Below are 25,885 nucleotides of genomic sequence, written 5' to 3' on the forward strand. Positions count from 1 at the left end.
CATAACTGGAGCTAAGCAATAGCTAAAATTCCAAAATCAGCCCACTTTTCCCACTGGAGTTGTTTTGTAGAAATTCCACATTAAGTATTTTTCATAAAGATTACCATAGTTTTCCGTGTATAAGGCTAGGTTTTTTTAACCAAAAAATTAGGTTTAAAATTGGGGCTCGTCTTATACAAGGGTAGTGCTGAGGGGATGTTCTCTTAATTTGGAGTCCCCCAAAATAGGGGATGTCTTATACATGGGGGTGTCTTATACACGGAAAAATATGGTAGTTTTGGTAGAAAGCAGATTCCTTATGTTCTCTCTCACACACACTTTAAATTGTAAAATATTTCTTCAGTATCTCAAAAGGCTATGGCGGCTTGGGCAACATGCAAATGTATTTAAATAAAAGGGAACAGGTGAATCAGTTAAGGCTGCTATCCTAAGTACTAGTGAGTGAGTCCTGTTGAGCAGAGTGGAATTCATTTCTAAGTTGACAGCACAAGACCTTAATTTGACAGAAGTCCTAAACTACTCACAAGGGTTTCCAGTTTGCTTAAGCAGTGTCCATAAGAAAGACCAAGATAAACATCCAAAAGCAGTTATTTCCCACCCGCCACTTACATTTGAAATATCTGCTTCTTTTTGAACTTCCAGAAATAACCTGATGCCAATAGGCAAAAGAACAATATTCCCCAACTCTCTCCCCCCTCTCTCCTACCTTCTCCTTTCCCTCAACTGCAAGATGTCTACGACAAAAGTCTCTCTCACCATTGCAAACAAACTGTGAAAACGACTATGAATTGAAAGTGGAGACAACAGATGTACCTTTCCCTGTTTATCTGTTTGCTTTGTAACACAAAACAACCTTAATAAAAAACTCATTTATTTATTTTTTTAAAAAAGCTTATAGCCAAGTTTATTCTGCTGTCTCCCCTTAGCAGAGTTGCTATTTGGATGGCTGTATAAGGAATATATTTAAAATAAACAAATCTGGGCAACTGTCTTGCTGAGATAGGATTGAAGGCTATAAATCAAATGGCAGTTTTGAAATTTTTCTATTGCTCATGAAAATGAATGTTCTCCTCTCTCTCTCGCTCTTTCTCCCGCAGAGAGCTGATATAGGCATTTCCGCATTAACCATCACACCAGATCGGGAAAATGTGGTCGATTTTACCACCCGTTACATGGACTATTCAGTGGGTGTGCTGCTTCAGAAGGCTGAAAAGACAATGGACATGTTTGCCTGCTTAGCACCATTTGACCTCTCTCTGTGGGCTTGTATAGCTGGCACGGTGCTGCTGGTCGGACTTTTGGTATACCTCTTAAATTGGCTCAATCCACCACGTCTGCAAATGGGATCAATGACTTCAACGACTCTCTACAACTCTATGTGGTTTGTTTATGGATCCTTCGTGCAGCAAGGTAAGGGGGTAAAAATATTACCTAGCAAATAACAGGGAGGCCAGCTCTTATTATAGGGATGCAGGAGCTATGTGGCCCTCCACATGCTGTTGGACTCCAATCACCACCAGTCCCAGCCAACATGACCAATGGTCAGGGATGATGGGAGTTGTAGTGCAACAACATCTGGAGGGCTACACATTCCCCAAACCTGGCTATGTGGCAGAGCACATGCTTTGCATGACTATGTTTATGTGCAATTTATTAAATGCCTAAAAGAAACTATGCCTTTTAAAGAGTTTGTTTAAAAGAAGAAGAAAAGAAAAAAGAAGACTTTCCTACAGGCTTCTATTCTGGGAAGAGACGTGACCCGTTTTCTTTTAGTTACGTCATGTTTTATGATTTATGTCTGTACAATTTTGTAACAAGGGGAAAAAACCTGAAGGGCTGTCCCATGGAAGAGGGAGCCAGCTTGTTTTCTCCTGCTCCAGAGAGTAGGACCTGAACCAATGGGTTCCAGATAAAAGAGAGGAGATTCTGAAGAAACATGAGGAATAACTTTCTGACACTAAGAACTGTTTGGCAGTGTTATGCACTGTTCTTCCTTGGATGTTTTTAAGCAGAGGTTGGATGACAATCTGTCAGGAATTATTTGTTTGTGATCCCAGCATTGTTGCGGGTTGGACTAGATGACCCTTGGAGTCCCCTCCAACTCTGCAATTCTATGAATCTATGACTCATGAGGAAAGTAGCTTGGGAAAAAATGAACGGAATAATAAAACAGTGTGGGGAAAAATGATTCAGTAAAGAGATGAATCCTGAAATGAGGGTGAGAAGGGATAAACTTAATGAGCAGCTAAGGAAAATGTATCTAAGCAAGATAGATGTGGCCGAGAAATAAGATTAGAGGCAGACAAGCAGAGAAACTGTGGTGGTAGAGAGTGTAAAAGAATAGAAACCTGGCACTGTTGGGTGATGAACTTGAGGGCAGGTGTGTATTCTGAAGACAAGTAGATAGAGCCAAGCTGGCTGGCTAAAGGTCAGGGATGGGTGGTATCAGGGATGCTGGTGGCTACCCTCGAGTAACGACACTTCACACCATTGTGTCTTTAAGACCTTTATTGGTGCATACTTATTTACAGGGCGAGAGATCCAGATCTTTCACACAACCACTACTACTTGATAGATCCTCCAACGTCATCTGACTTCCCAGAATGGGAGAATGACAGGCTATGTTATTCATTTCTGAGCTAAAATGCCTGCTTTTCTTTCCCCCAGCTAGCACTCCAGCAGAGCAGAGAGGAGGGAGCTAGCACCTGGTTCATGGGTTCTTTTTTCTGGCTTCTGGCAGCTAGAAAGCAGTGAGAACTTTTCACCTCTCACCCTTTTTTTGGATGCTTCTTTAAAGGACTCCATCCACTTACCTCTGTTCCCCCAAACTTCTCACTCTGTGAACAGGATGGGAATGCGTCCCAACAATCCTGCTTCTCTGTTTTCCTCACCAAGCCCACAGTTTCCCCTTAGCATTTCTGCTTTATCTCAGCAGGCTGAGAGAAAAGGCATGGCCACCAGAATGACTTGCTTCATTGCTGCAGCTCCCTGCACAGACTTCCAGAGACACAGCAGCATTGATGCTTCCTCCTCATACCTATATGCATTTAGCTCCTTCTGCATGATTAAAATCATGCTTTCCCAGGATCATGCAGTTGAATGCATAAAGACATGTGCACACCTTAAGCTGAACAAGAAGAGGCAACCCTATTCCCCCATCCAGTGTAGTGTGTGAACTTCTTCTTTCTTCTTCTTCTTTGGCGATCACTCGTAGCCGAGTAAGATTGCCTTCCATAAACACGATTTTAACATTGGGTCCATAAGTGACTGTGGACGCCAATTCAGGATCCACACGTCCTTCCACAGTGGGGACATTGGTTTCCAGAGTGGGCTTGCATGTTCCTACGACCCTTGTGAGCGAAGTTGTCGGGAAAGTGTGTGAACATCTGTCTATGGGCCCTTCCAGACAGGTGATTATTTTTTTTCCAGGTTTGTTCTACAACATGTCATTGACATAATAACAGTGCATTAGTCATGGATTTATCCTGGATTGTCCACACATAATTCCACTTACTTAGTTATCTGTGATGGTTCACCAATACTGCTCCATCATTGCCATTTGGAGCGGTACACTTGTGCTATAGCGCAACAAGGGCAGGACAACAACAACTGGGTGTTTGTGGCATGAGAGGTTACAGGATTTCAGCAGGAAGCTACAGGACTGGAAACATAGCAGGATGACCCCCCCCCCCAGACCTTTGAAGCTGCAGAATGTATTGAAAGGGGGATCTTGTATAACCACCCCAATACCATCATGAGCACAAATAATCACAAAAGCACAACAGGAAAGGACATGAATGGGGGGATTCAGTGGGCTCCTTGGGGACGGCGGACTAGAAATTAAATAAATAATGTGATCTTGAATTAATACTGCACCCTTCATTGCAATGGGCAGATCTGAAACATACATAAGGGTCTGGTTACTTCTGTTTCAGTGTATCTGAAGAAGTGTGCATGCACATGAAAGCTCATACCAAAATAAAAAACTTAGTTGGTCTTTCAGGTGCTACTGAAGGAATTTTTTAATTTTGTTTCGACTCAGACCAACACGGCTACCTACCTGTAATCAGTAAAGTTTGTTTCAAGTCTGTAGGGTTTCCAGTTTATTAAGTAACAGTGTAAGAGTAACAGAACATTTTCCCCTCCGCAACTTAGTCTCTGTTTCTGTCGGTAGTTTATTCAGTGCATAAAGCAAATACTGTATTCTGGGGCACAGTCGGAGAGAAACCTCTCTGACCTCAGTTTCAGCAGTGCCCTTGGGTCCTGTGGTTGACTCTGTTGACATGCTGCCTGCCCCGTCGGCTCGTTTCGCTTCCGCTCCGTTTGTCTTAGACCTACCAACTCTTCCCTGACCTTCTTGGCTACGTTCCCCATTCCCTCCAGCTTTCAAATCTACCTATATTATTTCCCAGCGTCATTTATCCTCTCCACTTTCTGAGTCAGCCTTCCGACCCGTGCTCATTCACATATTCCAAATGGGTCACAGATTGTTGACTCAGCATTGGTGCTCATGTTTGGTGCCAGATTCTTTGGGTTTTGTTCCTTTATGTCTTGGCTGAGGACTTATAGGGAGCAGTGCCATGAATCAGACCAGGGCAACAGGAAGTTTCGAGCTCTGAAAACAGGTAACGCAAAATTAGGACAATACAACTGACTGAGCAACTGGAGCAATAGCCTGTAGCTTTCGTTATTTCATGCTGTGTTTCATGAGTTAGTGCAGGCATTGCCACACCAGAGATATAGCATGCTTGCTAATTCATGTGGCATCTGTTGTACAAGCAACTGACTGAGACTGCAACATAAATTTAGGTGAAATTCCAGGCATTAAAGAGGCTTGATTCTGTTGGCTTTGGCATTACTGTGTGCTAAATTTTAGAAATGGCTCTGCTTCGTACCCTCCCAGTCCTGCAGTTGCAGTTGGCATCTGCCTGTCTTGGGAGACAATGGAAGAGTACTCCTTTGGGGGTAAAGTCAACTCTCATTGGAGAGTTACAGTGCCTGCTGTGGCTGTGGAGACTGATACTGGAGAGACATGTTTTATTGCAGGTCGGGCACATGAAGGTGTCTGGTTTTGCTGTTACGGGTGCACCATATCATTTCTTATCTCTGTGTTCCTCCCAGCGATCATTCCTTCTCTGGTCACTGCTATGACTGTCTCCAGACACTGCAATTGTCTGCAAGAGATTCCCATATGACACATTTAATGTTGCCAGCCTTCACTTCACATTTGCAGATATCTTTGTCATATAGAGTTGGTCTGCCTACAGGCCTAGTGCCTGAAGCCTGATCCCCTGAGAGCACATCCATGGAGACCCTGTCATCTTCCATTCTGTGTACATGATCAAGCCAGCGTAGATGCCGCTGAGACAGAAGTGTGAACATGCTGGGAATGTGGCCTTAGGAGAGCACATCTTTTTTTGAGACTCTGTCCTCTTTTCTGGCAATGCAGGCCTCGTTGGCAGAGCTTAGGAAGTGGTGGTTTCTCTGCCGTGGACTCTACTCCACAATATCCTCAAGGTTTCTCTGTCCATAATAAAGAATAATCTTCATCCCCATCCAATCTCCGTGCAGCTTTCAACAGAAAGAAAGTGGAGAAATTGTTTGGTTATGCAGTTAATATGGTTCCTGCAGTCTGTTTCCCTCTTCCAGAACAGGCAGAGTTCTAGATCTCCAGTCATATAACTTGTTTCTCCCCACAAAATATAGAAAGCTCAAATCAGTGGTAAAGCCCACAGTGTAAGTTTTTGTAAATTCCTGAATTTCCAAACAAGAATCTGCCTCAAAGAAGCACACACACCAATAAATGAATTTTAGAAAGGGTCACAGGGGCATACCCAGGATCAAAACTGGGGGGGGAGCCATGGTTGTTCAAGGGTGGGGCCAAGGCATGGGAGGGGTGTGGTCACAAAGTGGGAACGTGGGCGGGGCTACAGGGCCAGCGGGTCCAACGACATTGCGGTGGTGGCGGCCACCTTGTGCTTCTGGGGCTGGCAGCGTCGGCGGCTACCCTGCTTGGCTGGAGAGGACGGGAGGGTCGGGCAGGCGAGAGGGGGTGGCAGGGCGGGCAAGGGCAAGGCAAGGCACGGCCGCAATCATGACGGCTCCGAGGCGTTGCTGCATATTAGCATAATATTTCAACTATTTCGTGGGTTCAAGCCCCACCTTGGGGAAAAATCCTGCATTGCAGGGGGTTGGACTAGATGACCCTTGTGGTCCCTTCCGACTACAATTCTAAGATTCTATTGATATATTACCATAGCATATGCATCATTCTGCTTTCTTGAATTGTCCTAGGCATAGCAGCCAACTCCTAGAGGCCTAGGTGCCTCCCCCCCTCCCAATTACTGGTAAATACCATATTTGAAAGAGTCATCCCCCCATGTTGATAGGCTTTCTATGTGGGGCTTACCTGCCCCCCCATTATTTTATTAAGGATGGAAGAGGGAGGGAAGGAAGGAAGAAATAGAGAGAGGGATAACTCACATTTGTGGGTGCCTCTGGGTGACGCTGTGATGCTGGAACTCTGCAGCAAGAGGAAGATACCGGTACACCTGTACAGGAGCCTTGTAAGCAGCTTTCTCTCTGCTTGATTTACAGCAGGCACGTCCAACAGGTAGATTGTGATCTACCAGTAGATCACTGGATGTCTATGGTAGATCACTGCTAGATCACTGGCACTGGCAGGAGGAGGGGCAGACTGGAACACCATTGCTTTTTATAAACATCACTGTGTCTATCAAAGCTACAGCCCCCCTTTTTTCTTATTCACTTCCTTTTAGCCTTGCAAAGCCACTTCAGTCAAATTGAATCCTCTGCACCCTCATTAAATTGCCAATAGAACTCTTAATGTGATCTCTGAATGCTCATTAACAACTCCCACTGAAGAACAATAGGGTGAAGTGGTGAGCTATCAAATCTTGCCTGAAAGGGGATATCTGCTCCATTGTCCTAACTGCTTAACTACCGGTAACCACTTTGCTTTATTTATTTGATGTGTTTTTGTTACAGCTGTGTTCCCCCCCCCAGTAGGTGGAGACCAAGCAGCTCTCGCTAAAGCAAAGCACGTCTCCCGTTTGCCCTTTTCCACTTCAGTTTTTGGAGGGGGAAAGTGCTGGTTGTGGTCTGTAAAATGTGTTAATTTTTTGCTTCCGGGGGACAGCTGCCCCCGCCTCCCCCCCCCCCGGGTACACCTATGGAAAGGGACAAGATTAGATGCGGGCACACAAAGCCCTTTAAAAAAAATACAAGTCCCCTTGCATTTCGCTCCACTTCACTCCCCCTTTCTTCCCAGTCAATTACGGTATATAAATTATATAAAATACATTTTAGGGTTTTGAATCAATAGTCAAATAGTGGAACCATTGCTTGGGACAATTGTTGGCTCACCCTCCTTCCTGAGCTCAGCACCAGCAGAGGAAATAGCGACATTCCTGGATCAAATTGGTAGTCAATGTGGCTTTTGTAATTCCGGAACTGTCCCTGGAAAATTGGGACACTTGGAGGGTATGTATAAAGAATATAAAGGATTAAAGAACATCTTTCCAAAAAAAATATAGCAGATTTTCTTAAATTCCCACTTTTCTTACATCATGGAATCCATGACGGCATGGCTGTAGTTTCCAACTACAGAAAAAGTTATGGTTAATTTGGTTTGCTTGTTTTCTTGCCCTTTTTTGATGACATGCTGCTCATGGTAGCTAACAATAATTAAAACCAACCATAAAGTACCATTTTTGTTTTGTTTTGTTTCTTACATCAACATAATAAAAACAGAAATGTGTTGCAGTAGCCTAAACAGAGGCTCATTAGATGTATATCTGATAAAACAAATGCCTGTTTGTTTAAACAGGAAGGTTGTGGTTTTTTGTAAGGTGGTTTTGGGGTGGCAGAACAGCAGAAAAGAGATGTGAGGTTCTGCAGTTTGTGAGTGTCCTTTCTTGATTTCTTTTGGGAAAGTCACATAGAATTCAGCTAGATGCCGCCAGAGTGACTGCACCACAGCAGTGGTTTATACTGTAGTTTGCAACCAAAACTCATATTTACAAAGAATTAGGTTTACCTCCGTCTGCGCACTTTGGGAACAAGTTTTATTGACCTAAAGAAAGGCCTTCTTCTTCATCATCATCTATTATGGTGTTTTTTTATTTTTGTTTTAACAAGAGAGAGTCTAAAGAGGCATATCTCCTTCAAGCAGGACAAGTTTTAATTTGGTTGAAAAGAAAAGAGCAAAGAATTAAATGGACTTGATATCAAAATACATGAATTTGAAGAATGACTGAATAATAGAGACACTGAAGGCCCGGGAATTTTAGTGCTACAGCTCAGGAGATTCATTTATAATGTCATCCAGCATTTCACATTCAATTTGAATGTAACAAAAACTATGTTAGCAGAAGCTCTATTGTTTACTAACCCCAGTGAATACAGAAGAGAAAGAGAAAGCCGAAAGTAATTCCCAATGACAGATTAACTGGCTACAGTGCTAAGTTTGGCTTTTATATTCACTTCTCATCTGCTTTCCATGCTGCAAAAAAAAAAAAGTCTGTGGGTCTATTTATTTTAGAATGGCAAATCTGCTGCCGTTAATTGTGATTGGCAGGTCCTAAGCAAGGCAATATGGGACATTTTAAATATTGTCACGTTCACTTAAGAAGGCTCTCTCGTTAGCTGATTTAAAACATGACAAGGTAGTCATTCCTGTTATCAAAAAAAAAAAAAGCACAGGCACAGCAACTTTTGTGTCCTGCATTGAAAGGAACAAAGCAGCAGGACCCAGAGGCTACTGGTTCTTTGCTGCCTTTGAATTCTTTGTTTGGGGCCACCAAACATGTCCTGGCCTTGCATCATGCTTATTTTGTATTGACTAAAGGTTCAGAACTGCACGCAGCCTTATTTCTTCCAGCCTTGGCTAAGATGAAAGTAGAAAATAGCTCTTTTGGAATAAAAATATACATGTTAGGATTTAGCAAACAGGGCATGCTGTTTAGCTTGGAACAGGAAAGATGTTATTTTCACCTGCTACTTTTTATATTTTGCTCCATCCCATGTGCTGATCATTACACAGCAGCTGTTGAGTTCATGTGTGGGGGTTTTTAGAACTAGGGTTTTTTTTAGCTTTAAGACGCTGTTTATGCTTATGGTTTTGGAGAGAAGCTCTCAGAGTTGGCCATGCTTCAGTCTGATTCAAAGGTGAAGTAAGCAGGGCCAAAGTAATATGGCTTAGCCTTACAGGAAGAAGCTGAGCAAAATGTTATGTCAATTGCTGGCTGGATCTTATTTATAGCATCTTTGAGTTTCCTTTCCAGCAACACACAAAACTTGAATTAGAACAGCTACATCCAAATATAAACAAGGGAGACTTGATTAACAGGGGGAAAAAACTGTCAAAGCATCCAGGGAATGATTTTCATCATTAGTAAAAGAACTTTAATTATGGTAGCAGGACAGCAAAGTGCATGGTGAATGAATTCACAAGGCAGTTCCATCTGGCTTTCTACTGTAAGGTCTGTTAAAAAATGCAATTGCCAAATGAAGAGAAAACTAGAAAATCCACAGCTTGTGTAATAGATGTTGTGATAGAGGTGTAGCATGGGTGGGGGACCTAAGGCCGGGGGGGCTAAACATGACCCTCCAAGGCCCACCCCACAGGACTCTCCTTGGGCCAGATGCCCTCCCCAGCCACATTTCCCTATTGGCTCTCCCTGGCTAGAATTTGTCCTTGAACTCAGATCATACTTCTGGCTTCCATGAATGAAGGATAGAGAAGAGGTTGCGAGTGTAAAAACCAGCCTACTGTAGAAAGTTAAAATTTGCATTTGTTGCTCCAGCCACTTTTGTCTCTGGTTTCACCCACCTTTGGGATGTGGCCCTCAGAAGGTTGCATAGTACATAACATGGCCCTTGGAGTGAAAAAATTCCCCACTCCTGGTTAAAAACAAGCAAACTTCTCTGTGACTAACAGCTGCTCCCTTCACATTTTGAAAAGTAAATGTCGGACCCAGAGATCACAGTAGTGGCCTTATGAGATGGACTTTTCTATACATCTCACTCCTAAGTTGTCACTTTTGAAACAGGATTAAAAGAGAAGCCTGCTTTCCACTGATGTGTGGACACTGCATTCTTATCTTTTTTAAAGGCTTTGCCCTGCCAGAAAGAGTGATTGTGTGTTTAATCCATAACCATGTAATTGCACTGAATTTGCTTCCTTCATAGATATTACCTGTCACTTGGACTGTACTTAGACATGAGTGAGGAGGGCCAGAGCAAAATAATACATGAGGCTGGTGTGTGTGTGTGTGTGTGTGTGTGTGTGTGTGTGTGTGTGTGCGCGTGCGTTTCAGATTAGGCATATGCATGAAATTCATGTTTTTTGACGCTTACAAAATATAACAGAATTCACTAATTTGTGCCTTCACTGGAGTGAGTATACATTAAGCGAGATTCAGAGTGCATCCACAGCATTACAGTGTCCTGGACCATCCTTTTCTGAAATTTACATATATTGGGGGGGATTCAAAAACTTTTTTCATAATTGTAAATCCTGCCTTGTTAGCTTCATATTTTCATGATTATGGTAATTAGGTGTTACTAGTCTCTTGTCCCCTTCTCCCTTCCTTCTGTTAAACTGAGTGCCTTAGATTTTCTATCTAGAGCGAAGCTGGGGTGTTCTTTGTCTGGCAGGACATAGTGTAATCCTAAACAATGGCTCTGTCATTAGCTCAGTTTAACAAACAATGAAGCCTAAGTAAAAGTCTGTTGTCTCTGGCAACTGGCATATTTTCTCAGTTGAGTGCTGGATTTTTTTCTCCTCAGCATCAGCATGAATATCATCTGAAAGCTGTGCAGGAAAGCAAAGTTAGTACCAAAATATTGTAAGCATCACAAAGTATTGTGAAACGCTAACAAGGAGTAAGCAATATAAAATTTGATTCACACAGGTGATCGATCCAAGTGGTGAACGTTCCTCTTCAGCCAGGCCTTTGGCTGATTGACATCTGATGCTGCCCTTTTGTGTTGTGGGAGGGGGGTTATTGGTTTGTTTTTATTCTTACTTTTATTAGGTAGTTTGTGTTTCTTATATTGTAATTTCATGGTGTGAACTGCTCTGAGATCTATGGATGAAGGGTTATACAAATTTCAGCAGCAGCAGCAGCAGCAACAACAACAACAACAACAACAACAGGGGTGTTTCTGTTTAAAGGTTACACATAGACACACATACATTGTGCACATTCACACTGCAGCACATACAACACATATATCATATGTCTGAAATCAGATAAGTAAAATTACTTAAACCAAAATGCAGTACAGTGAACCCTCCGGATACAAACTTAATTCGTTCCGGGGGTCCTTACATACCCCTAAAAGTCTGCAACATGAGGCCCCATTTCTGCGCATGTATGTGGTACGATAGAGTGCTTCTGCGCATGTATGCAGCGCGATAGAGGACTTTTGCGCAGTTTGCCACGTTCGCAACCCAAAAGTTACATTACCCAAAGGTAACGTAACCCGAGGGTCCACTGTATTAGTTACATGGCCAGAATTCATGTTACTAAACACAATTTTCAAAGTTTTAAAAACCAATTACAAAATCTTATGCAGGCAAAGGGCACAGGGATAAAAGAGCATCAACATTTTGAAAGAGAAAGCGGTGTGAAGCGGGATGGTCTCAATAGTTCGTGAAAAATGAACGAAGCGAGATGGCACTTCAAATTGCATCCCCACTTCATACATTTATGTTCTTTACTAAAAATGTGAGCTGATAAAACGAGAACATTCAAGTGGTTGTCCAATTTAACTAATATGAAACATTTAGAAAACTGAGAATCCAGAAATTTAGCAATGAGGAAATCAGGAACATCTAAAACCTTATGGGCAGTGCTAACAAGGATTAGACAAAGAACCCCCTTGTCCAGCCATCATAGAAACCAACCAATTGACTCTGGGAAGCCCAAGTAGAATGTAAACTCAATAGCCATCTCTTACTGGTCACATCCACGTTTTGTAGTTTGTCAAAGGTGCTGGGAATTGTAGCTTTGTGAGTGGTAAACTACTTCCTAGGATTCTTTTTTTAAGCATTTTATTAAATTTTCCATTTTAACAATCCAATCCAAACACATTAAATATTCAAAATTAAACATATATATCAAATAATCCAAATATTTTGCCAAATTATAATTTTTTGGGACTTCCCATACTTCAAGCTCAGAAGGTACTTCCTAGGATTCTCTGGAAAGAACCAGGTTGGTGAACGCTAATTTAAGCTATAACTCCCAGACACTTTAGCCTTTCTTCACAGTTAAGATCCTTTTATCATTTGATCATTTTGTACCACTTTTCCAGCTCTATTACATCATTTTGGGACTGGGGAGAAAGCAATGTCTTTCGAGTAGGAACAGTGATTTCTTATATTTTTCTTTCTCCTTGGCCAGAGAAAAGGCTGCTTGTTGAGCTCAAGGTATATTACAATGTGCTGTGTTGATATGAAACGACAAGACGGAAGCCCTTCCGTGCCCTTGGGATTGGGAGCCTAGTATTACAGTTAATTAGGGGTCAATCAGGAATTAATAACGTAGAGCCTTTCCGCCAGGCACGCAAATGCATGACACCCATCTCTATCACTGGGACTATTTAATTACCACGTTGATTTGCCATAGATAACAGGGCATGACCAAGGGTCACAGAGAAATCTGGATAGATTGCGGCAAAATTCCCTGATTACTTTGGGGCTAAGCGTCAAGTTGTCTATGTGTATTGCTCTTGACCCCCAGGTACTGAGAAAATAAGTATTTGAGGACAAAGCTTCAACAAACACTTCCGTGCAAATAGTTCATCTCAGACTGTAATGTGACTTGAAAACCCATCTCATTCTTCAATGTGCTGCAGAACACAATGTTGGACGTGAGGCTGCTAGCTGAAGGGTCTGGCAGCTCAGTTGCTGTTGTCTTCTCAATTCCTTGTGCCAGCTCTCTACCCTAAATATTGGCAAAGGAAAAGCTAAAAGCCCTCTAATGCATTCCCTAATGGAGTTGAAGCTTTCAGAGAGTAGGGAGTTGGCAAAAAGGGGTGGAAAGGAGATGGAAACACCCATGAGAGCACATCAGAAGGTGTCTGTACTTTCAGTACTATTGGTACTGAAGACCCCTCAGTAAAAAGAAGTCATATCCAAAATCTTTCCTTCAACCACAAAGCTCGTTGCAGGTGACAACTACGCATATTCTAAGGCAGAGGGGCTGGGGTTCCTTGGCACACAAATCAAATCAGCACAGAAATTACCTGAAGGTGGGAAGTTTGAAATCCACTGCCTTTTAATTGAAAATTATTGTAGCAAGTGACTAGGGTGGTGTGGTGCCCTGTAAGAGGCCAAAATTTGACACCCTCCCCAGCCGTTGCCTGCATGTGCCTCCTTCCCGAAGTCAGGCAAGTACTCCTCAGGCTTTGAGAAGGCACCCTCCTTAGCTCTGCACCAAGTGCAGGTGAATGGCAGGCGCTGCCCTAAAACTGCCTCTGCAAGTGGCTTAGAGAGGGTTTAAGGACAATTACTCAGAACTGCATGGCACTCTCTCTCTCCTACTTGCCATGTGAAAGAATGGTGCTTTTGCTGTTGCAGAAGAAGGCTCTGTGCACATATTCAAAGATAAAACAGTGTACAGAAAGGGGGTGTTAAGATACTGCATGTTTGAGCATGAGCTGTAACGTTGACCCTAGGATGCACAAAGCAGAACTGATGTTTTATTGAAGAAATTCCCATATTTTGTTTTGATTGATTGATTGCTAACAGGCAAAGATGGGCACCTGATGTGCCTCTAGAGCAGGGCTGGGAAACCTCTAGAGGTCTGCTCTGCAAAAAAAAAAAAGGGGGGGGAGGAAGGCTTATCTATTTAGCTGTCAAATAGCACTAAAGGCAGCTAAGGGTAAAATACTATTAGTAGTAGTAGTTTCAGTATTATCATTATCATTATTAATTTATATACCACCCTTTATGAAAAGATCCCAGGGTGGTGTGCAGAACACATTTTGCAGAACATAAAAATAAAGACATAATAAAAAGTATAACAATAGACAGCATGATAATAAAATAATCACAATAACAGTGCCGTTGTCGTCCCCCTTGCAACCAGCATTAACCGGACAGATTATTTAATAGCCATAGGCCTTGGGTATATGCTAAATGACAGTCAAAACTTTGAAAAAAGAAAAAAACTTGGTAAAGCTTCAGTGAAACCCAGTTTCTGGCCCTCAAGGGCATAGCTGGATGATGCTTGAGGGCTAGTAACTTGTTTTTATATACAGTAGTTGCAGTGATGTTTAATTTTTATGTTTTGACCCCTTGTTTGTGTTTTACTGCCTTGGGCACCATTTGATGGAAAGACGGGTTACAATTTTCGATGGATATGCAAATATAGACATGTTCCTTCCCAGAACACTATACAGAAGAAAGCTAGGCAAAATGGTTAATGAAATGCCTCCTGAAACAAAGTCCTGGTATTGTTTTGGGGTGGAGATTTCTTCTCAGTACACAGGGTTCTGGGAAGGTGATTCTGCTTTTCACACTAGGATTGAGTGTCTGGCTGCTTCCCTTATCCGCCGTGGTTTGCAAGAGATATTTGCAAGAGAACAGATCCTTCTCAGAACTTAGTGGTACTAGTACAATACCTGCTCTGCATGCAGAAGATGTTGGGATCAATCCCTGGAAGCATTTCCAGGTAGGGCTGCAGAACTCCTGCATGAAATGCTGGAGAGTGCTGCTGCCAGTCAGTGTAAACAACACTGAGTTTGAGGGACTGATGATCTGACTCAGTGTAAGGCAGCTCCCTCTTCTCCCAAGGAAATGGATCCTATAGTAGCCGTTCCTAAAACTACCTATCTATCACCCAGGGAAGTGGGCAGCTCCATGCACAAAACAATGGAATGGCATATTTCATGTTTTGGGTGGAAGAATCACCAGATCTTGAATGACTGGTCACATTTGGAACTTAATGGCTCCCAATGAAATTACTAGAAGTTCAATGTTAAAGGAATCGATCTAGCTGTTCTGTCTTTAAATTCCATTACATAAGAGCAGTGTGTTATTCAGCATGAGACTGATTCTGGGTGATTATAGCCTTCCCCCTGTTGCTTAAAGCCATTCATTGTTCAGTTTTGTTCCTTATATTTACCACCCAAGACTTGTAATAAACTACAGAAATGCACTGCCTGGAGTGTACAGTAGCTTAATAAATTGCTCAGTCTTCCTCTCTCTTGGCGTATCCCTGCTGGTGAGAAGCGATAATCCTGCAACAACGTTCTTTTCTGTTGACATTTATTCTTAATTAACCGTGCACCGATCTCTGTAGGTTTGTAATTTTCCAGAAGAAAATGTGCGTGACCAAAAATGTTTTGAATAGGAGTCACCCATTGTTACATCTTCACAATGTATGCTACCTAGCTTGTTGTTGTTGTTGTTGTTTTGAATGGCTGGGAATGGGCAGCAGTAGAATGGCTCAGATTATAAACCACAGGCCTTAAATACACAAAAATAACATTTATTGGCCATTCTGTAAATAGGGGCATGGAACCTGTTCTCATCCTGATGTTGGTGCACAACAACTCCCATAACCCTTGAACCAATTGCCATTCCGGCAACAGCTGGTGGGAGTTGAAGTCCAAATGACACCCAAAGGAATTCCACCATCATTCTGCAATGCAGCCTGTAACACACACATGCAACTGGAGCAATGGACAGCTCTGCTTCTTTCAAGAAAATCTTTTCACGTTATTTGTTAACAGGAAGGAACCCTTGTTTGTTTGTTTGGTCATTTAGTCGTGTCCGACTCTTCGTGACCCCATGGACCAGAGCACACCAGGCACTCCTGTCTTCCACTGCCTCCCACAGTTTGGTCAGACTCATGTTCGTAGCTTTGAGAACACTGTCCAACCATCTTGTCCTCTGTTGACCCCTTCTCCTTGTGCCCTCAATCTTTCCCAACATCAGGGTCTTTTCCAGGGAGTCTTCTCTTCTCATGAGGTGTCCAAAGTATTGGAGCCTCACCTTTAGGATCTGTCCTATCAAGATACAATTTACTTTGAGGTTTGGGCCACTAGTGTACAGATAGCTTACCTTTCCAATGGTTGAAAAGGGACCATTTAGAATACTTTAAACATTGATGTGGGGCAATCTTAGCATCCAAAGAGTAGATAATGACTCTTCATGACCTATTCAAACTATTTTTCAGGAAAGCGGGAGGAACTTTGGCTGAGACTTAGTTCTATGCTGTTTTGTAATTTCATTGATGCATTAGTTGTCATGGCAAACAACTGCCTCAGGCAGCAGGATCTACCCGGGCAGCAGATCCCAATGTCGACTTGGTTATTTTACTCAAACTACCTTTCAGACATTTTTTTTTCTGAACCAGGCTTTGAAATTGAGTCAACGGCAAACTGGATCAGACAATTGGTCCATCCATATTAGTATATCTGTTATGTGTAGTAATGGGGCTTCAAGGTTTCAGAACCTCCCCCATTCCTGCTTATGGTTCTTTAAGTGAAGAAGCTAGGGACTCTACTCAGACCCTTCTGCATGCAAAGGATGTACTGTTCTACTGAGGTAGGGCCCTTCCTGGAGAGTTTGTGATGATTGCAAATAATTCTCTGAATGGTTATGTAAATTCTGCCTATATGTAGATCTCTAAATATAGCTGATTACCATTCAGACACAAATTATGGGTAGTGTCATTATTCATTTTGTGTTTTAACTAAAGAGAGGAAATACACAAGGTGCAGGTACATGCAGTCCTCTTCATCTGTAAAGGTAAAGGTAAAGGACCCCTGACAAGTCAGTCGTGAACGACTCTGGGGTTGCGGTGCTCATCTCGCTTTACTGGCCGAGGGAACCGGTGCTTGTCCGCAGACAGTTTTATTTATTTGCACTTTTTGACGTGCTTTCAAACTGCTAGGTTGGCAGGAACTGGGACCGAGCAATGGGAGCTCACCCTGTCACGGGGATTTGAACCTCCAACCTTCTGCTCGGCAAGCCCAAGAGGCTTAGTGGTTTAGACCACTGCACCACTCGCGTCCCACTTCCTGTTCATCTGTACTTGGAAGTAAATCCTATTGTGTGAAATGGATCTTGTTCCCTAATAAGTGCTTTTGGGACTGCAGCCTTGGAGAATATTTCCTCAACCAAATTATTGTTATAATACTAGGTTTTTAAATATATCACATGGCACCAGCTACTCTTATGTTTAGGTTGTGTATTATTATCATGACATGCAATATGTTTAAATTGCAACACAGACTGACATCCAATGATGTCCACCCACTTCCACAATGGAAATCTATTTGTGCAATCTGTTTCTCCTCTCTGCAGTCCCTCAGTGTCCACAAAATCTGCTACAGATGTCCCTCAATCCTCCAGAAAAGTTTTTTTGGGGGGAGAGTGCAGGGGGCTTCAGGAAAGAGGAGTGGAAGGAACACTGAGTGTTCTGCAAGTCGGCTAATTTGCCATTTCTGCATAATTTAATAAATGAAGACAAATCACTTGAGAGTAACCTCTGTGCTAGTTTGCCTTTGAGATTTTCAGATTATGTAGAGCTTCAGCAGGACCCAGCATTTTATTTTTGTGACACATAAATATGTAAGTTTCTGCTAACACATATGCAAATAGACCTTCTTTCATAGACAGCAATCCATTCATGCTGAGCCATGAAATCTGAATAAAAGAACAACTCTCGTTGCATACAAAATATTAACTTGTTTCCCAAAAACTTTGCTGATGTTTAGGGAGCACAAGTGTGACAACTAGTTAATTAGATCACTGCCATTTGTTGTCAGCCATCTTCAATTCCCATTTATAATCCCATTTATATGGGGTATATGGGGGGGGGGGATAGAGAAATAATCACATCCACTGGCCCTGGCCCTGACCTATGCACTTTCATTCAAACTTCAGGCTAGAGCTGATGTCTAAACACACTGCATGCAAGTACACTATATGTGAGATCTATACCCCATATTTTGCAAATACTGAGCCTACTTTTGGAGAACATGTATGCACCTATGGCCTGCTCATAAGTGTGGGCAAATGCATAGAGACCAGGTGGGACCATAAAACAAGATCCTGATTCCCTCCTATGTGTTTATTGTGTTTAAACTTAAGAGAGCTACTGTATCAATTTTTCACCCTTAGGAAATTTGTCCATATGTTGCACCTGTGTTGGGAAGATAAAAACACAGCATTGCTAATGCATTATGCTAACATTGCTTTAATCAGGTTATTATTAAAGGACTGTTTGATCTTTAAGGATGTTGATTTAATGGGAATTAATTTAATGACTGAATACTGTTTGTGCAGTGTTATCACCGGTAGCGATGCAGAAAATTGGAATCTCAGCTCAGTTAGAAAGAGGTTAGACTTTCCTGTTATCACAGGGGATCCCGATGCTTATGGAGTGAACTTGGTAGACCTCTATTTTATGATTTCAATATATATTTAAATGCATTGGTTTTATCTAAAAGTCACTGAGTACAGGAAGTTGGGTAACTGTTTTTATTATTACGCTGTTCTCATTTTATTTCGTTTTATTCTACTCTTTTTAATCAGTGACCTGAGTTCCTGTCTAAACTAGACTTATGAAAGCTGAATTTTCTATTCTTTCTCCCTAGACACTCACAGAAAAACACTCTCTTTTTTCACTCTCTACATTCCTCTCCCCACCCCTGCTAATCAGACACAGAATAAAGGAAAAGAATGTTTCATATGAAGGTTTGTAAGGCTGAGGGAAAGATAGCTGCCTAAAGAGATCAGCAGCTGGCTAAGCTCATTTGTACTGGATATTATAAAAGAAATATTCTTTCACACATTCTGCTCATGCCTTAAAAGCTCATTCATGTAGCTTGATCAGTTTTGAATTAACAGCAGAGCGTGTTTTGGAAATCCAGCGCTGCAAACTCGCAAATATAATGCATATCCCGACATTTGCAGGCACAGGTCTCATTTAAATTGTTACAATGGCTGATATCATGAGGTTAATTTGACCTATACAAAAATATGTACAACCAAAAAGTAGCTTCCAACATGATAAAACTTGTGACGTCTAGCCATTTAAGCTTATACACTTTGGCACATAAATATGCAAGGAGGCCAAATCTTCTATCAAAGAAGGATGAGAAGAAAACCCACATAGAGTGAGACCTTGTCCAATGCACTTTGGCAGAGAGATTAATTTCCAAACGCAGGAGGCATTCGATTACCATTTTCAGTGCAACTTGGCAGGGTGGTCCAGAGTGAGATGGTACAAAATAGCTAACACGGTGCTAACCATGTTTACTCAGAACTCAAGTTCTGTTGAATGTATTGGGATTTACTTCCAGGTAAATTAGGTTAGGATTGCAGCCTGTACTCTCATGTGCAGCCTAACGCCACAAAAAGAATACAGGATCTATCACCCATTGAACTGAAGGTGCGCCAACCGGAAGCTCCACCTCCTTCGAGGTTGTTTTAGATTTCCTCACAAAGGGCTGTTTTGGGGTGTTGCCCTTAAACATGGTTTCCAAGCACTGTAAAAATAATAATTAGATTCTGAATCTTTACTAGGTACCTAGTCCTTCTGAGCTCCATGTTGTATAAACTCACCTTTATAATTTCCCTATTGTGTTGAGTCATTTTGAGGTGGTCCTCAATCTGCCTTATCCTCTATAAATTTGTCTAATCTTCTTTTAAAGCCATCCAAGTTGCTGGTCATCACTACATCTGGTGACAGCAAATTCTTCTATTTAATTATGCATTTTGTGAAGACATACCTCCTTTTGTCTTCCCCAACCCTTCCAACATTTGGCTTCATTGTATGGCCCTGAGTTATAGAATTATGAGAGAGGAAAGAAAAGCATTTTTAATTTCCACTTTCTCCATACCATGCATATTTTAGACCAGGCACCCCCAAACTTCGGCCCTCCAGATGTTTTGGACTACAATTCCCATCATCCCTGACCACTGGTCCTGTTAGCTAGGGATCATGGGAGTTGTAGGCCAAAACATCTGGAGGGCCACAGTTTGGGGATACCTGTTTTAGACACTTTTATCATGTATCCCCTTTTCTCTAAACTAAAAAGCCCCAAATGTTCCCTGATAGGGGAGTAGCTCCAACCCCTTGACGTTTAGTTCAATAATACATTCTCTAAACACATCAATATGCATCTTTATTTAGTAATTCCCACAGCTTTGGACCTAGTTTATTGTCTTACAGAAACCACTAAGCTAGTTGCAGTGGGAGTCAGGATCAATGCAAAGACAGCTAAGAAGGATGTCAGAAGTTGAGGTAGATTTCTTGGTGTTGTTTTTAGCAAATTCGCAGTTCCTTATTATCTGGCACTTCATTTGTACGAATAAAGGAGTTAGATACACTATGCGACATCTACAGAGAAACCTTGTGACTGAGATTAGTATACAGACAAATCCATAAATATGAAAATTTTGCTTCAAGTACTCCGAAAATGTTTCCCCAGATTAATCTAATAAAAGCCACATGGAACCACAGATGGGGAGCATTTAGTCTGTAAGCACCATAGCTCAGTGGTAGAGCATCTGCCTTGTATACAGGACCCAAGTTCAATCCCCAGTATCTCTATGTAGGGTTGTGAGAGAACCCTGCCTAAAATTTCCCTATCCTTAAACTGCCTGTCCACATAGTGTACGCTTCGCACAATGATTTGTGTGGTGTCATACATGCGTACTCCCAGAGCAGGGCTGGATTTAGATTTGATGAGGCCCGAAGCTACTGAAGGTAATGTCCAGCTGTCCTTTGTCAACAACAAATTGTCTCTGTTTTTTGTGTTGAATATATGCTATATTGTAATTTATAGACCTAGTAGGTATCTAAAGCCATTTTTTAAAAAATCTTTTAATTTGAAAATGTACATCCAGTGTTTGTTTTTTCCCTTTAACTTATTTGGGGGGCCCAAGAGAGTGGGGCCCTAAGCTATAGCTTGTTTAGCTTATACGTAAATCCGGCACTGTCCCGGAGGCAGTCCAGGGCCCTATAATGTAAAAATGTTACAATGGGCTAAGTCTTGGATAGTTTGCAAGTACTAATATGACTTGTTTGCTTCAGAAGGAGTTTTCTGCAGTTCACCTCCTTCTGAAGGCTGCATTGCACTGCACTGTGTCATTGACTAATGAGTGAGACTGTCCTACATTACAGGATCGGATTGCCCTTAAGGTTTCTTTTTGTGGTTATTTGATGTCACTACATTCTGCAGGAGCACGGGGAAAGATGTTACCCATAGTATGTCAGCTGCAGAGATTTCTCAGAGTTTGGCAGATAGTTCACATTTTGTGAAAACTCAACCATTTCACATATAAGATTTGCACACATGATTGCTAAGGTCACCCTGTAGGCTACTGCAGAAATCAAGGGATTTTACTCAAGAGTGAATAATTAACTGGTGTAGGAACTAGACTCAGATGAGAAAAGTACTAATTAATATTACTTCTGTTATTGCAGGAGAATGCAACAAGTCATCTTTTGCTCCCCTAATCTTCTTCCTCCCCTTCCTTTTTGCTAATGTTCATCCATGATGAAAATGAAATGTCAGCCCCTGAGGCTCATTATCTGTTGTTGTTTTTAAAGCATGCAAAGATCAAGCTAGGGGGGGGGGTTAAAAAAAAGAACTGCAACACTTGTCTACATTCTGTAAATTTGTTTCAGTGTAGATTGTCCTACAGAAATAATTGGTGTTCTCATTATCTTCCTGCTAGTAACATGAACAGAAACAAAAATTGGGTGGGTTGGTGAAAACTGCAATATTCTGCAGCCTAAGTGGAGAAAATGTTAAAGGATAATACTAATAAGAAACAAATGTGGAATTTTCAAGACATATATTTCTCCACCAAATTGCTAGTTAGATAAATGGACTTGCAGGAATCTCTTTCAGGAATGGAATCTTGTGAGTTTTCTTAGGAAATAATAGTCCTGCCTTACAAAACTGGATATAAAGTAGACTTTGAGAGGGCAGGGCAGTTGAACAGATTTATCAGAGTAGAATACCCAACCACATATTACCCATCCACCCTCTTGGTAGCTTCATGACTCTGATGGACTTCAAAAGTCAGGGCTGAATTAAACTTTGTTGTTGTTTAGTCGTTTAGTTATGTCCGACTCTTTGTGACCCCTTGGACCAGAGCACGCCAGGCACTCCTGTCTTCCACTGCCTCCTGCAGTTTGGTCAAACTCATGTGGGTAGCTTCGAGAACACTGTCCAACCACCTCGTCCTCTGTCGTCCCCTTCTCCTACTGCCCTCAATCTTTCCCAGCATCACGGTCTTTTCCAGGGAGTCTTCTCTTCTCATGAGTATTAGAGCCTCAGCTTCGGGATCTGTCCTTCCAGTGAGCACTCAGGGCTGATTTTCTTCAGAATGGATAGGTTTGATCTTCTTGCAGTCCATGGGACTCTCAAGAGTCTCCTCCAGCACCATAATTCAAAAGCATCAGTTCTTTGGCAATCAGCCTTCTTTATGGTCCAGCTCTCACTTCCATACATCACTACTGGGAAAACCATAGTTTTAACTATACGGACCTTTGTGGGCAAGGTGATGTTTGTCATTGCTTTTCTCCCAAGAAGCAGGCATCTTTTAATTTTGTGACTGCTGTCACCATCTGCAGTGATCAAGGAGCCCAAGAAAGTAAAATCTCTCACTGCCTCCATTTCTTCCCCTTCTATTTGCCAGGAGGTGATGGGACCAGTGGCCATGATCTTAGTTTTTTTGATGTTGAGCTTCAGACCATATTTTGCGCTCTCCTCTTTCACCCTCATTAAAAGGTTCTTTAATTCCTCCTCACTTTCTGCCATCAAGGTTGTGTCATCTGTGTATCTGAGGTTGTTGATATTTCTTCCGGCAATCTTAATTCCGGCTTGGGATTCATCCAGTCCAGCCTTTCGCATGATGAATTCTGCATATAAGTTAAATAAGCAGGGAGACAATATATAACCTTGTCGTACTCCTTTCCCAGTTTTAAACCAATCAGTTGTTCCATATCCAGTTCTAACTGTAGCTTCTTGTCCCACATAGAGATTTCTCAGGAGACAGATGAGGTGATCAGGCACTCCCATTTCTTTAAGAACTTGCCATAGTTTGCTGTGGTCGACACAGTCAAATGCTTTTGCGTAGTCAATGAAACAGAAGTAGATGTTTTTCTGGAACTCTCTAGCTTTCTCCATAATCCAGCGCATGTTTGCAATTTGGCCTCTGGTTCCTCTGCCCCTTTGAAATTCAGCTTGCACTTCTGGGAGTTCTCGGTCCACATTCAACTAGAGAAAGCCAATGCAAAGGCTCCTGGTAGCCCAGTGGGACTTTCCATCCTCTCCTCCCCATGTGTCCCCTGCACCACTCCCAAATCTGTTCTGGGTCAGGAGAACCCAAGGAGCAGGAGCGGGGGGCCATTCCATCTAGCAAACAGAAATGCTTGTGATAACGGAACCATCAAAAGAGTATGATGTTGAATACCTCCCCCAATCGGGTATAGCAGATAGAGCATTGGACTGGGGAGACCTTGGGGGAAGGGACAATATCTCAGTGGGAAAACTCATGCTTTGTGTGTAGTAAGTCCCATGTTCAACCTCTGGCAACATAGCAGGTTATGGAGAGGAGGGACCCTCTTTGTCTAAGAAATGGAAAGCAACAGTCAGAGTAAATTATAGTGGACTAGACAGGCAAGTTGTCTGACCTAGTATAAGGCAGCTTCCTGTTTACCTAAGGCTCCACTTACCCATGAAACTCACTAGGTGGCTTTGGGCCAGTGACTGTATCTCAGGCTATCTATTGCTATTTATTGGAAGATCAGTGGAAAGATAATGAGTGAAGGGAAATAACTGATAGAAGCCTGGAAACAGGCTCATGTTAGGGCAGGAATCTGTGAGGAGTCGGAATCCAACAACATCTGGAAGCCACAGGTTGGCCACCTCTGCTATCTCCATGCTGCTCAAGCTCAGGCATTTCCCCCCAGGAATCTTGCAGAAGACAGTAATGACTACTTCACATCTGATAATGTGTCAGAAACTAAAATTCAAGATTCCCACAGCTGTTAACATACTATGGCTCAGTTTTCCTATATTGGGATAAAGGCTTGTTAAGCAGACACACCCCTATGGCTTATTATAATTCTGTTTAACTGGTCCTGATTATACCTTAGCTTTTGGACTGATTAAAAAAAAAGACATATCATGGTCAAATCAGTTTTTGGCCTTGCCTTGTTTACAGATTCTGGCATTTCATCTGCTTTGGAAAGCAAATTAATATCACAAATGACACATCTAGATGCAAGATGGCTGCATCTAGCTCGATAGTTTGAAAAGCCAACAGTAATTAAGAGTTTAGAAGTAAACACCTGTGTACTCATAAAGACAAGGGCATTCTGACCTAAGAACTTTCCTTAGGCTGAGGCAACTAGCAAACTACTCCTGAAAAGCGAGGATGAACACATGAAGCTGCTTCATCCTATCAGACCACAGATTCTTTGAGTATGACACTGTCTGTTCCTTGACATGGATGGCCTGAGCCCTGTAGTCATGTGTTGGTAGCCTTGATACTGGATTACTGCAATGCACCCTTTGTCGGGCTGCTTGCAGATCTGGTTGGGAAGCTCCAGCAGGTGCAGAATGTGGCAGATGTTTGAACAATGATATCACATGCCTGACAACATGTGATATCATTGTTCAAACATCTGCACTGGCTGCCCATTTGTTACCAAGCTGAGTTCAAGGTCCTTGCATTATTTACCAAGCCCTGTACAACTTAGTCCCAGGATATTTTCAAGACTGCTTAAAACCTTATATCCCAACTGCTGAGTTGTTGAGGCTCATTTGATATTGACACAACATGAAACCATTAGTATCATTGGCCCAGCCCTGTGGAATGCTCTTCCAAGAGATCTTTCCTAGCCCTGTTGCATGACATAATTTTAACTAAAGACAGGAGGGATTAAACTGAGGACCTCTTCCATGCAAAACATGTCTCTCACTGGGTCTAGTATTACTTGTGAATATTCCACTTGATTAAAATCTTAGCCTGGCATAACCTCAACTTGAATCTTTCCATAGGATTTCATCTGTTTCATTTTCCTGCTTATCCCTGGCTAATACTATTTGCCTTCCTTATCACTAGTTCCAAAATTAAGAATAAATCAAATTATATTAGAAACATATATGACAACTCTGGGAGGGGGGAACAAGAATTAATATTTTTTTCTTGCAGTTATGTTAGTTGTTTCAGCGAGATATGGGTATTTATTTATTTATTGTGCACTAATTGAACATTTGGCAGGAGCAAAGGGATATATAAAGGCTTCTGGGTCCTGTTCCCCACCACACCTGATCTGAATTAGACAGGTAATAATCAGAGAAGCTTCTCTGGTTTTTGTGCCAGTTTTATGGCATGTTCTCCTTGGTGACCTTGCTTGGCATCAACACTGATATCTGTTTGGTGGCAGCTGGGAGCTTTTCAAAAAAGAGTTTTTTGCCCAGGTATTCAACATGTGTTATCTCTGGAATGAAATTATGATTTTACCTGTTCTGCTGGATTGTATTGATCTATATGAGTATTCCTTTGCTGTTACTGTGTTTTGAAAAGGTGTTTTATTGTTTTAATATGTATGCTGACCAGAGAGTCTTGTATTCGTGGGTAGTGTAGGAATTTACAAACCAAATAAACGCCCACTTTGTTTTCCTGGGGAAGTTAAAGATCTGCAACACACTCACTGTTTTTATGAGTAGGCACCACCTTCCAAAGAAAGACATCTGCATCATAATGCCCAAGGGCATTATCAAACTGAAAACTCTGGGGCTAGTTTGGAGACCAAGGCATGTTTGGAGCAGGCCTATTGAAAACAATGAGACATAATTTAATCATCCC

The 25,885-nt window shown here is 41.9% G+C and overlaps 1 protein-coding gene across 1 annotated transcript in view; it reads left to right on the forward strand.

Moving 5' to 3' along the window:
• GRID2 (glutamate ionotropic receptor delta type subunit 2) overlaps positions 1–25,885 on the forward strand; it is a 266,673-nt gene that overhangs the window by 201,100 nt on the left and 39,688 nt on the right. The window contains exon 9 of the mRNA XM_035112437.2: positions 1,098–1,410. Coding sequence (XP_034968328.2) covers positions 1,098–1,410 — 313 coding nt within the window. The remainder of the gene's footprint in view (positions 1–1,097; positions 1,411–25,885) is intronic.

This window comes from Zootoca vivipara, chromosome 9 (assembly GCF_963506605.1).
Source record: "Zootoca vivipara chromosome 9, rZooViv1.1, whole genome shotgun sequence".
NCBI lineage: Eukaryota > Metazoa > Chordata > Lepidosauria > Squamata > Lacertidae > Zootoca > Zootoca vivipara.